The 14357-nt window shown below is 35.4% G+C and overlaps 2 protein-coding genes across 5 annotated transcripts in view; both read right to left on the bottom strand.

The window, feature by feature from the left end:
- LOC129751451 (ATP-binding cassette sub-family F member 2) overlaps window positions 1-14357 on the bottom strand; it is a 520520-nt gene that overhangs the window by 393105 nt on the left and 113058 nt on the right. The gene's annotated exons all lie outside the window — the stretch shown is intronic.
- LOC129751454 (uncharacterized) overlaps window positions 52-14357 on the bottom strand; it is a 51268-nt gene continuing 36962 nt past the window's right edge. For 3 of the 4 annotated variants that reach the window (XM_055746982.1, XM_055746983.1, XM_055746981.1), the window contains exons 3-4: window positions 3315-3518; window positions 53-1071 (exon numbers count right to left, since the gene is read on the bottom strand). In XM_055746982.1, the coding sequence (XP_055602957.1) occupies window positions 384-1071; window positions 3315-3460 (834 nt within the window). In that variant the 5' untranslated portion in view covers window positions 3461-3518 and the 3' untranslated portion in view covers window positions 53-383. Of the gene's footprint in view, window positions 1072-3314; window positions 3519-14357 lie in introns of all 4 variants that reach the window. The other variant, XM_055746980.1, reaches the window with a different exon arrangement.

Below are 14357 nucleotides of genomic sequence, written 5' to 3'. Positions count from 1 at the left end.
ATCGCGTTTTTTTTTTTTTCAAAGTAGCTTCATGACCCTGGTTTGAAAAAATGCATTTTTTATTTCTAGAAAACGTATGAATTAACAGTGACCTGGATTTATTTTTTCTTGATTGACGATTTCATCTCAATACGAATGACATAGTCAACATAATGTCTCCGGTTCGAAAGAAAATACCCGGCGAAAAATTTAATTAAAATTTGAGATTCATTTTATCATTTAAACGAGCTTATGAATTTTCGTTCTCATTTTATTTATGTTTAGGTAGTACTCAATTCATACACTTTTTTTAAACTGGTTAAAATTTCGTAGGATAGTTTTATAAATTTTAATTGTAATTTCTGCTATTTACTGTTGATTTGAATGGAAACGACGCAACGGACTCAATGGTTTGCACTATAAGAATTATCGCTTCTTCTATCCCGACCCATCGTAACATTCACTCTAATGATCTGTCTGGTGCTGGGACTTGGAGTACGATAGACTAGCGATCGATAGCCTGGTGGAATCTGACACAATTCATCCAGAGAATCATTTTGTTTTTCCATTGGCAATGGAGCCAGGTCATCAGTTTCGTACGAGTCCAAATTCATGAGAGTTCCGTATCCTGTCGTGTTGCAATCTCTACTCGGAGTGTTCGAAGGTGTGTTGGTCATACTCATAGATCCCATCAACTTTTGCTGATGTCTATTGATCATATCCAGCGATATATTGGAGATATTGTCCAGCAGAATATTGGCAAAGCTATCTTCTTCGTTCTCCGCTATTGGCCCCAAATCGCAATCCTGAACCTTTTGTGGCGACAGGGCTGTAACTTTTTTGTCCTGTATCTCGAATCCTTGGATAAAAATCTGCGGTATATTCAAAGTGTGGCAGACCGACGTTGATTCCTCGCTACTACCCGGGAGAGATTGATTAGCGCCATAAGCTTTCACCAACTGTTGATGCTGCACGCAAAAGGGTGGCAATTTTCGGGGACCTTTTACGCTTTTCGGTGCCAGTGTCCGCGCTCCGTTTGGAATATTCAGATTGACAATCATCAACGGAGTCTTGCTGGCTTCGGTCGGTTTTCTAGAAGGAAGGAGAAATATGAAGGAAAAAAACATAAATTATCAAACCTCACATCAGAGTCGCATTCAGTTATTCTAATGGATAAGATTAAAATATGTAAACAGTTAGTAGTTTGGTAGTAGTTCCAAGACTGCGTTAAAAATCATGTTTTTTTAAGATGCACGATATTTTATAAATGTTTGTTTTCTGAAAGTCTGTTGAAAAAAAATGTTAACGTTTCATGGTTTGACAAGACATTCAGGTACGGATTCGATCTTCAGGCTGGACATGATTTGTTTTCCACTATCGGGAGCAAGATTTTGTTTTCTTTATTTTAAGAGCAGCAAATAAAACAGCTAGCATTTTATAATTTCAAGAACAAAAACAAGTGAGTTGGAGCGTTAAAACCCGTTACAAAAAGTGTATGCAACAGAGATCATGCGCTCGTAAAACAATCAAAATCTTGAAGTTGTTACATGTCAGGAAGCTATAGATTGGTGATAAAATTATCAGATAATTTCCTCACTGTTCATCTCTCAGAATCTCAGAATCAATTTAAGCCTTTCTCTAACCGTAAAAGACTGAAAAGTTCCAAAAAATAAGGTAAAATTTAAACCCATTTTATGGGCTTATCAAAATAACTAAACATTGATGCTTTTTTTAGGTCAAAAATAATATAAATTTAGGTACCTATCACATCACATTGATTCGCTGACTGTTGGCAGATGAATCTATCTACACATTATCGCTAGCAGATAACCTTCCACCAAGCCTGAGTACACACCTGGTGGCTGCGCCAAATTCAAATATATCAAAAGCTGCCTTTGGGGCAATGTATATGGATGGCCAAATGGACGGTGCTCTACTCTCATATAGCGTGTGAAAGTTGTTTCACGCTGTTTCGTGAATCAACACAAGCTGCTAGCGCCTCGTAGATTAAAAATAATTTGGTCGTATCAACTCTTTTGTCTGCTTCTTCTTCGTAATAACTTTCGGTTCGAATCTCCCAATTCTTGTGAACTCTAATCTAGAAGTGACTCATAATGTCTGTACGTCTTCGACTCAAGCTGACCTACAACGAATGCATGGGCCCGACACGATATGGTTTTTGGTTAAAGTTTTTTTTTTGCTCTTCTGGTCCATTTGTCTAAAAATCAGCAAACGAGGAACGAAAGTGGTGAGAGGGATACGATACATTCACGCCAATGTTGTTGTCGCCGCGAGATTTTTGCTCCCTCGACTTCTCCAACAACCAATATGCAGCACACTCCATTTAATGTCTTCTCATTAGTCGACCCTGACGGCTGTTTTGAGGTTCTTGGAAAAAGAGCGGTGCGAATGAGCTACAATCGCGTCAAAACTTATTTACATATATTTTTTTAATTATATGAATGCGCTATATTGGCTATCAAATATTAGCAATCAAACGAAGCCGCTCGCGCTGGTTATCTGGAAACTGTCAGACAGGACGAGACCGTGATTCCGCGCTCGTTGCGCACTCATATGATATATGAGAAAACAAATGAAACTGGATCCAGATAGCCCCACCCGGTCAAGTGAGATATCTTCTTCGAACTGCCTAAGCTAGGCTAGATAGTTAATTTGTCCAATCATGCGACATTAGCTTTCTTCAGATGTTATCCACTATACTAATTATGCACCAAACAAATACGAAGAACAAAAGCGCTTCGAACGTACATTATTGTATTATTGTAAAAATGAGAAAAAATAAAAATGGTAAATAAGAAAGGTGCCATCAGCCTATATGCTATAAGCTATCAGTTCAGGAAACTATAAATTCAAACATTTGCAATACTGGCCTGCATTATGCACTAAACATCGCATTCCAGCGTTCCTTTTTGTTATCTTAATATTTGAGTGAGAAGTTTTCGAGAGCAACTGCGTCTACTCAAAACTACCAACCGTTTGGTAAACGTTGCGTTTCAGCTATAAAAATGTTAATCAAAATATTTTATTTGCTGTCATAACCATAAAACATTTTCGCTATCAAAAAAGTGTTGCTCGTGGCAGCAAAAAAAACGGACGAACAACGACGACGACGGCGTCCAGCTTGTGATGCAGCCGCGGCTCAGTGGCATAGTGCTAGATGCGGGTGTTATTCCTTTCTATACATAAATTAAACATCTATCAACGACGACGACTACTCGCTGCCACCGCAACTTAACTGTACCTAATAATACTATCTTGGAGGGACTCGGAGGGGTAGCAAAAAAAAATCTGCCAAGGCGCTTTAATGATTTTACCTCCCATGATGACCGCTGGCATAAAGTGAATCTCCATCGCTCCCGGTCAATTTTCGCGCAGTGCAAGGACGAATGATTGGTCCATCGTTAGGTTCCCGTGGTGGTTGGATGTGGCGTTCAGTCAAACGCATCCTGCGGCAGAGCATTTTGAAGCAGCACGTCCGTGTTAGTCCGTCAGCGATGCCGTTTGGCAACGGAACGATCCTGCAAATAAGAGAACCAATTTCCAAATCACTTTAGCAAAATTGATAACAAACATTTGCTAGTGGTTATTTTAAATGGTAGGTAGCTTTCTCCAACTTAGAATATTTCTAACTTGCGTTTGATAAGAAGCTATTTTACAAACCCTTCAAATATTACCGAAACCTTAAAAAAAGCATGCAAAGCGTCATCAATGAATCAAGGCCATTTCAACTAATGGTTACTTGTTGTTATCATTTTTTTTTTCTAAATAAACTAAACTAATAAATTGGATTTTGTCAACATCATATCCCTAAAGTATGAGAAAATAAAGTTAAGAAAAAAAATGTAAAATGATCTTAAAATTACCAACTTTCCAACGAATTCATGTTTTTTATGAAATAAATCTTGAAGGTATAGCATTTTTCTGTAATTTCGCAAAAATTACAATTATAAATTCCATATAAAATCAGTAAACAATAATTTTCTTCAGAACTCACTATTGAAACTAGTATGCGTGGTCATAAGAGAGGGGGGGGGGGCTGATCGGGGTGATCAACCACCCCCTCCCTCCCTTAAGTGGGGAAACCCCATTAGAAATTATACAAAAACGCTCGAACTTCGTAAAAATTTAGAACTTTTCCTAGTCGGTACACCCTTGAATTTTCAAAATTTACCACTACGTGAGAATGTTTCCCAAACAAATTCCGGTCAAACTTTTCATTGGGATAACAAATTTTCCAAATTTTTTTAGTGTTAAACCCTCAAACCCCAATATGTCCACCCAAAATTCAGCCTCTGTGCCAATGGCGTGTAGTCAATTACATAGCATCATTGGTACAAGAAGATAACGCGATTGGTGCTGATTCGATTTGCTCCCACCGGCATTAATCTCCCAAGTTAACCGAATTGCGTATGTCTGAAAGAAACAAAATAAAAACGCTTTCACGTCCCTCCCTATCGCATCACAAGACGAAGAAGGATGGAAATAAATACCGGCCAACACCAGGCAGCCAGCGAACCGAGCGCTGTGCGTGTGAATGTAGCAAAAGCAACAACAAAAACATCCTTCTAATTCAAACCCTTCAATCCACTGGCAAACAACCACGGCCGAGCTGTGCGTGTGTATGCAGTAAAAGCAACAACAAAAAAAACATTCCTTCAATTCAATTTGCCGGCAAACAACCACGGCTAAGCTGTGCGTGTGTATGTAGCAAAAGCAACAAGAATATATTCCTTCAATTCACCGGCAAACAAGCACCGGCCAAGCTGCCCGGCTTTAGCAGCTGTGTATATAACGTGTGTATGTAATAGCAGGCAGTAAGCGAAGCACAGTTCTCATTCAATGGGTTTCCCGTTTCCTCCACTCCCGTTCCCTTTCCCGTTTCCATCGCAAGACAAATGAATACCTTGAAAGGAGGCCAAACGCCGGGAAGCCACTGTCGTGCGTTTCTTTTGTGATTGATCGGTGGCAGAATGCCTATGACAAATATCCCTCTTCCTGCATGAAGCTCAAATAGTACACTAGTTTAGATGTCGGTCTGGCAAGACCATTTGGTTAGTGATTTGAGTTCGATTCTCCCTACGGGCGCTGTGGTTTATATTTTTATTTTCTTGTTTCTGGGATGAATTATCCAATAGGAACGAAATCCCATAAAATGTTTTTCTTGTTTTGCTTGAATGTAGTGGTCATGCATCATTTTAGTTGGGAGGCGAGTCCTTATGCCAGTTACGGTTTTTCAAACATATCATCTTCGGCACAGTGCACATTTCAGCGCATTATCGGCACAGAGATGTGCTAAATAGGCATTGGATTTTTGCAACCTCTTCTATGGGTGCACGAACAAATGGTTATGAATTTGTGTTTCCCTCAATTCCTGAGCTTTAAAATTCTTTATTTTTTATTTCAATGGAATGACATATTTGAAAGAATGGAATGGGTGAAAACGGTGATAAGACTAAAATACTTGGAATATTGCATTGCCTTCTCCATGCAATATATTTTTTATTCGCTTAGGTAGTAAAAAACAAGAATATTGCCGTTAACTTTATATGTACAAAAACAAACGAGTTGAATTCTTTTAAAATTTCTGTCCTTATTTTTGGATCAATAGATCTTGGCCCATTGAAAAGATTAAAAAGACATTTACCCTTTATGGTAGGAAATTAAAATTGCAGTCATATTTACCATAAGCAAGGTTTTCAGCAGGCAAAGCTTAATTATTTTAGAAATTGGACACTTTCTTTTGCTAATAGCTCATTTAAATACTAGTTTTCGGACATTCAAAATTTCTACAGCATTTTGCTGCCTGTGGAAAGTACTATCAGACCTTTTTTTTTTTTCAAAATTTAATATTCACGCGTTTTCGAGATATTTACGACCTAAGAGAAAAAGAAAAAAAATAGTTTTGCACAGTTTCCTTAAAAATCCGTCATAACCAAACTGATAGCTGACTAAACCGATGTTTATTCAAAGAATTACTGTGTTTGAGTGGTGGAAAAGTATGCAAACACTGTAAAAATGTCCACTGTCCACAAAGTTCAAATCGAGCATTAGAGTGAAGCCCTTGGTCGGCAAATACGGTTATGGGTCATCATGGAAGCGCAGACACCAGATACCCAGACTGACCACTGAAGGCTGATTTTGGCGCTTGTTCCGCAGCGCTATCTACGGGATATCGTGAAACTAACAGCACATACACAAAAGGAAAAATCTCGATATATCACACACACATTTGCATTATGATATTTGTTTTTTAACATCTAGCGATGAACACGGTCGTTTTTGATTACCTACTTTTGATAGAAAAAAAATATCACGATGTATTTCGAAAACCACTAAAAAAAATTTGAATTGGAGCGCATTAACCAAATATGGTTAGAATTCAACCATAAAGCTTATAAAAAAATACATCGACTTCGACTGAAATAAAAATAGAACTTCGGGTTTTTATGCTCCACTTTCTTATTGCGTTGTGGTTGAAAAATAACCATTTTATGTCATTTTTGGCTTCATTTGTGAAGATCACTTTCAACTGCAAGATTTCGTTAACCCCGAAACCTCCGTCAAGGGTAAGTTCAAGTTTCCCGAGTAGGAAAATATTGTGATGACCCAATTATTTATAAAACGATCTAGGAATTGTTGAGAAAATGACAAATGAGATCGTAAAAACATTCCACTGATTGTATGTTGCAAAACTACAGTACATGAATGTGTGAATCAGTTGAATGGACGAGATTCTCATAAAATTTTGTTGAACACTCTGTTTCAGTTAGATTTTCTCAAAACCCTTCACCTATTCGAATTAATAGAGGTTTACAAAAACTGAATAAAACAAAAGTAGAGGTAATATTAACAAAATCTGTCAAGCAATGTTTTGTTAACAGAAGAATCTAATGAAAATTGCATCAACGAAATATACCATTAAGTTCCCATCTATAACAAAAAACCGGTGGCAGATTTTTATTCACTCTTTTCTTCCAATAAATCCTAGCACTTCACTTTCTATAAATAATTTAGTCACATTCGAGAAATGTCTTCTTTTCAAAATATATTACTAAACTTGGATATCAAACTAGCCCTTTTACCGCCCACTGGCAGAGGCAGTTTTGGAAACAATATTTTGAGCTTCGAGATGATGCATTTTTCCGCACATTTAGTACAATTTCTAACAAAGTGCGTTGGTTGACATAATGATGATTCTTGACAAACAATCTCAATCATCCGAGTCTATTTAGTAAGAATAGCTTAGCTTTTCCTGTTCTTTTGTTAAGTCATTTTTTCATTATTATTTTTTTATTAAATTTCGAACCATTTTTTGAATATCGCACGTGTAATTGATTTTATCCATGGGTAAAATAAAACAAACATGAATTCGTCACATCAAAATCAAAACATTAAATGAATTCACTCACACAGACATACGATATTTGACATTCCATGTAACGGCAAGAAAATAAAATGGACCTTCGTTTGCATCAATATAGTACTGTTCTTTTACCATTCAAAATTCGTTTTGGTGATGTGGAAAAGCATTGAAATCGATATATAAGTTTAGTTACGGCGAAATTATTTCTTATTTACTGGGCAGCGGTTAAGGAACATTATAAAATGACCCTTATTCAAAATAATAGTTTTTTGAAGAATGGATTCATTTTGTGAACTTATTCCTTTCGAAATATGGTTTTAACAAAACTTTGAATCAAAGAATTTGGTGGAATGTCAAAAGTGAAAAAATTTCGGAAGCAAAGAGAAATGGATTTGAAACATTCATTTTGAAATATTCCAAATTCAGTGCAGTTTTTCAACAATTTTTTTTTAATAAAAGATTTTTAAGTAAACATTTCTTACGGGCACTTGCTCTTGTGTACGGATTAAGATGGGGGAAAAAAGTTTAAAAACATGGTCGCTTTTAAGGTTAATTTTCCAGTCCATTCCAGAATTTTTATTGTTTTGTTAGAATTATTTTAAATCAAAATATAACATAATTCATAAGCAACCGCTATATCTTGATTTGTGTTAAAGATCTGATTATTTAAATCTGTTTCTTTAAGCTCCGCCCTTAAAAAAGGAGGGTTATAAATAAATCGTACGCAAACAATTCAATTGATAAAATCTGGTTGGTTTTGCTTAATATGTTATGGATTTATGCTAAAAAACTGATAACAGTGCACATGGAGGATGGAGATCGTGATTTTTAATAATCATACCAATTTTTTCGTTCTCAAAAATCTTCTTGTATCAAATATTGTCCACAATTGTTGACAATTTTTTAAGCTTTACAACAAAATTTATATGGAGTCCCCTCCTTTCTTCTCCTCTCTACACTGTGAAGCGTAAGGGTCTATAACAATTGTAGAAACATATCTCGTAACCAAGTACCTTTCTATGCCATATTTGTTTCCATTTGTTGGCTTCTTTAGCATAAATTGAGAATTAATGCTAAAAAAAATGTATTGGGTTCACCTCCCTCCTCCTATGTACCTACTCACTGAAAGGAGGAAGGTGTGTCAGATAATCATAGAATCATACCAAAATGATATTCCATGTAAAGTTTTTTCCATTTCTCGGATTTTGTAAAAAAAAGTTAAATGCTTTCCTCTTCCCTTCCTTTATTTCCAAATCTATCATCCCACTGCAAGAAAATAATTGTTTGACATAAAAAAATTTCTCGTATTAAAATACTATCCCATGCCAAATTTGGTTTTATTTGCGATGTAAATTCTTGAGTTATGCATAAACTTGAAAGGAAGTACCAACCCCCTTCCATTCGCCCCATTGAATGGAGGGGTGAGAACTTAATATTCATAAAAGTATTTTTTGTACTCAAAAAATTTTTGATACCAAATTATATTTCATTTGCTCTATTAATTCTCAAGTTATGCAAAAAAATGTATGGTAGCCCCCTTTCCCCTTTATATTTTTTCGCTGAAAAAAGGGTGGGGCTTCAATTTATAATAGAAACATTTCTCGTATCTAAATACCCTCACATGCCAAATATGGTTCAAATTTGATTGATCAGATCTCCAGTTATACTGAAAATTGTAAGGGAAATCTCTTCTCCCCCTTTTCATCCACCTTTTTGAAGGATTGAAGAATACCAAATATTCAAAGAAGCATTTCTGGTACCCAAATATCGTTCCATGCCAAATTTGGTTTCATTTGCTGTTGTAGTTCTTGAGTTATGCAATAAAAATTGTATGGAACTTCCCTCCCTCCTTTCTCCCCGCTGGAAGAAGGAAGGGGTCTCAAACAATCATTAGAACATATCACGTTCCCAAATATCCACCCATGCCAAATTTGGTTTCATTTGCTTGATTAGTATTTGAGTTATGTAAAAATTATAAAGAGGGCCCCTCCCCCCTTGATATCTCCCTACTGTAAAGAGGGAGGGGTCTCGAATAATCATAGAAATATTTTTCGTATCCAAATACCTTCCCATGCCAAATTTGGTTCCAATATCTTGAATAGTTTTCGAGTTATATGAAAAATTGTAAGGTAGCCCCCCCCCCTTCCTATCACGCCACTGAAAGGAGGGAGGGGTACCTTATATTCAAAGAAATATTTCTCGTTCTCAAATACCATCCCATGCTAAATGTGATATCATTTGCTTGATTAGTTCTCGAGTTATGCAAAAAATTGTCTTTTGTTTGGGAGGCCCCTCCCCCCCTTCATGAGAGAGGGAGGGGTCTCAAACCACAATAGGAACCTTCCCCGGCCTCCATTACCCCCATCTGCCAAGTTTCACGCAAATCGGTTCAGTAGTTTCCGAGTCTATAGGGAACAGACAGACAGACAGACAGACAGACAGACAGACAGAAATTCATTTTTATATATATAGATTCAATATATGTCAATAACTTATTTCACTCCTCAAACCTTTCAATGTACGAGCCAAGAAACAGTTAAGATAAATTAGAATTCAAGTTTTTCAAGGAGTTATATACAGTTTGTCTTTTTGGTCGCAGTCAACCTTTCAGATTAAGACGAACAATTCCGAACTCAATCAATAAAGCACAATTACAATTACAATTACAAATTATTTATAACAGATATTATAATTTTCATACTGTTACTCAGCCGGATAAATTAATTTTGAAATCAAAACTGAATATCAAAATTAATTTGCTCTGAACTAAGGACCGCTATAACGTTGCGTTTGTATTTTTTTTTATCTCAATCGATCAACAGTCATTGTTTGTATAACATTCATCTCTTATTATGATTCAGTAAATTAAACAATTAACATTGAAGACAAAAACGATAATGAAAATATTTGAGATAGATTTTCAAATACTGATAGGTGATTAAGTAAAGACGGGTTCATTTGGCTTGTTAATTATCAAGTGTAATTTTTTTTCTTGATGAAGCACAGTAGTTTCACGATGCCCCGGCAGATGGCGTATGATTCTGGGCGATTTGTAGTTGTATGGATTCAAACGCCACTGATCAGTCTGGGTATCTGGTGTCTGCGATGGAAGTCAAGTCTCATGCCAGCATTTATAATTTTGAATAAGCGATAAACTAAGTGTAGATCGACGAAATTTCAAAAAAAAAAAAATTCTCCGATAAGCTAACACGTTCAGCAGCCTAGTTATGAGTCATTCAAACTTAATCTAAAAAAAAAAACAATTGTTTTGCTAGTTCCAGAGCTCGTAAGCTGTAAGACAGGTACCAAGACAATGATACAGGTGATTTCTGATGAACGACAAAACTCACGAAAAACCATATTCCAGAAAAATTCCAGCGTTTGAATCCTTTAACATTTCTGATCGTGGCAAGGTCCCTAGCATATAAAAGTATGTATTTGCTGGTTGTTTTGAATGAAATATCACGATTGGCCAAGATTCTTTTCTTGTGTAAAAAAACAACAATTTTCAAAATGAGCCCTTTAGTTTTCGCTTTTTTTGAAAGCCTAAAAAGAGTAATCTTGTATGTGCCCTTCGCAACCTTCGATGCATACTTATCGATTATTCTTTAAGTTCAATCTCATGATGATTTTACTGCGTTATTGTCAGATTTTGGCAGCAGACATTCCACTAAAATCGCTTTGAGGTGGCTTAAAAATAATGAAGTTTTGTTAATTACGAAACAGCTATATCCACTAAATTGTCCTCAGTTTTTTTTAAAAGACAAGTATTGGACAAAAAGTAGCAGAAATTGAAGGAAGAGGATGCAGCGACCTAAAATGAAGATTAGACGACATGTAAGTGGGAAAAACTGATCAATAATCATGACTGAAAAAGTGTGCGCCGGCCGATGGGAGATACCAAGAATAAAGTAGATTTTTTTCTTACAAAAAACGATAAATTGTTTTTTTTTTCAAATTTGTTCATGAATTATCATCAGATCTCTCTTGTTTCTCTAACCCCACCCATCGAGAAGATTAGAGAAAGAGAGATCAATAGCGGGAAAGATCACATGCGGGATATACATGGTGTTTTCGATAGAAGGTCCAGCAGTTGATCGGCAGAGCTCGATTGCTCGTGATGGCCGGTTTCATCATATTCACCGTGGTGAAATTGGCTAACGCGCCATTGTACTGAAGCGGAGATTGCAGGTTCAAGTCCTGCCGGTGAGCTGTTGTATCTTTTTCGAAAAATTCATGATATTTCCGGCTTATGTTCCTTCGTTCTTTGATAGCTCATGTTTCTCTAATTCTTTCCATCACCTACGAAAAATGTGATTATTTTCAGGTACAAAAATGTACCAAGCGATTTCATAACATCAGTATTAACAAAAAGTCCATGCAAGCATAACTGAACTATATACATGCAGCAAGCTTGTATATAATTTTTGTCTTATACGCATATGCAATGTTGGAACTTGGAACTACCTCCTGACCTGTACTTAAACTTTCATGCATTGTCTTCAACTTGAACAATTCTCAAAAAGTTCGGGTTGTTGTGCCTGCCAGGAGATTCGAACCTTGACCTGCAAGTTGAGAGGCACGCACGCTACCACAGAACCATGCCTGGTGCATTGGAATGAGATCTTCAAACTTCCAATAAAAGATTTCGAAGCATTTGCTTGCCCGGCAGAAAAAAAACAACTGATTGTATCAAAAGAGATATTATCATTTTTTTTTCAAACGACCAAAACGAAGATTTTGATTTCAAAGCTTTATCTGAATAAGTTTATAATAAGATGGATTTGTGTATCAATTTTGATATGCTTTCTTGATCGGGTTTCCTTTGTTTCGAAAAAATGTCTTTCTTTGAATCATAAAATGTTATTTGAGTCAAAATTTAGAATAATTTGATTCAAAGTCTCTAATGCTTCAATTCTATAGCATTTTTGTTTGATTCCGTGAAATTTTCTTTTAATTCAAAATTATTTTGATTAATCTGAAAGTTTTCTTTTTTATCTTTATTTTTCTTTCCTTTCTATGAAATCTAGTATTAAAAATTGATTTTCTTTTAAAACTAATTAATTGTTATTCAAACTTGTATATTAATTAAACAATATTGCTGATCCACTCTTTTTTTCTATTTCTGCGATAGCTGATTTGGGCTCCCGTATACGGGTACCACAGTAAAAAAAATTACAGTATTCAAGAAATAAATGAGCACTGTTCTACATAAGGATTATTTATCGACTGAAATTAAATCGGATGAACAAGCGGAAAACATTGAAAGATGATTTAATAAAAAAGTTGTCAAACAAACATGTATACCAAATATTATTATCGGATTATCTATTGTTTATAAAACAAAAAATTGTGTTTGCCTTGAGCTTGGTCAATCAGCGGTCAAAATCACGGAAAAATGAATAATAAAAAAAACCTGTTTGCGATGGGGTCAACCAGCGGACAAATTCATGAAAAAAAAATGAAAACCTGTAGTTGTTTAAATAAGTTTAGAGTTCAACGACACGGTAGCGATCATTCATTGAATATTGGATTTCGTGCTATGTTTTGCAGTCGGAGTTATCCGTATAAAGTATAACTGAAAAGCGGTTAGCGTGTATAAAACTGTCAGATTTTATACTGATTTGACAGATCGCACAAATTTCGCAGTTATGAGTGCGCAGTTCTATTTTTTGCGATGCGAATGGTATTATTTCCTATAATAGACTATTCACCGTACACAACTCCTTTTTTTAACTTCTCATATACGATTTGTTACATTTTAACGACAACATAATTGAATTCGACCAGCATATAAAGTATCAAAGACGCATTTATCGCATCAAAAATCTTCGTCATGCCAAATTCGTTAATTCTCAGGCTATGGAAAAATGTGTTTTCAATAATGTAGATTGTTTTTTGTTTTGTCTGGGATTTTAACGCTCGTAATTAATTCAATCTCAATGAATACTAAGAATAATAATATTTCATTCCGATGACTTCATGTTTTGTCCTCTCTTGCAAAATAATGATTTGAAGATTGATTCAAGAATTTACTTCTTAACTTTTCAATGAAATTAGTGAGTAAGAGTGAATTTTTTAACTGTGTTTACTGCTCCGGCTAGCCTACCGCACGGAAGGCTACCGTCGCGCGATTAGAAATTTTCCCAGTAACCGCAATATGTATGTAATATATTGTTTTACAAACTTCACCTCTGCATGCGTTTCCTTCCGGGACCGTAGTTTGAAAAGTCTTTATACAAAAGTAAGTAAAAAGAAAACATTTTAATAAACAAGACAAAACTGTATGGCAAAAACACTTTCCCAAAAACAATAAATGGAATATCGGGAAGATTATAAGTACTAGCAAAAAAAACATAGAAAGTACATACTCTTAAATATACTAACATTCATCTGAACGTATAGACGGTTTTCCTTGGTATCAATCGCCTCCGGCTGTTGATCTAAAACAAATTTAAAACATTAACAATTTAATTCAAACAAATTGAGAAAAGAATCACACAAAATTCTCCACGGTTTTGAAATTTTCCCACCACAATATTTTTTAATATTAACCGGGGCCATGATGGTTTTAAAGACAATATATTTAAAATTGAAGAATTTTTCTTTGATTGTGGCAACAATTTTTTTTCTTTTAATTTTAAGTACGTTGTTTACATTGACCTAAAAAAAATTTCCTCTCATTCGATAAAAAAAGATTTTAAATCAAAGAAATCAGGTTTATATTCAAGGAACACCAGCAGCTTGATTCAAAGGTGTGTGTTTTTTTTTGTTTCAATGGCACAAGTGTTCTCTGCGTGCAGTACGTGTTCAACAACTAATGCTTTTACAATATCTATTTTTTTAAACTATTCTGGATAGATCTGAATGATGAACTAGGAGATCATCATGGGTTGAAAAAGTTTGAATTTCCAAAGTGAAGGTTATTACCATGCATTTTAATTTTGAAGCACAGGTACGAGTTAAGAATTAAAAGTTAAGAAAACGACAGATG

The sequence above is a fragment of the Uranotaenia lowii genome, chromosome 3, assembly GCF_029784155.1.
Source record: "Uranotaenia lowii strain MFRU-FL chromosome 3, ASM2978415v1, whole genome shotgun sequence".
In the NCBI taxonomy this organism is placed as follows: Eukaryota; Metazoa; Arthropoda; class Insecta; order Diptera; family Culicidae; genus Uranotaenia; species Uranotaenia lowii.
Note: the sequence above shows the minus strand (reverse complement) of the source record. Positions and strands in the feature narration are given on the sequence as shown.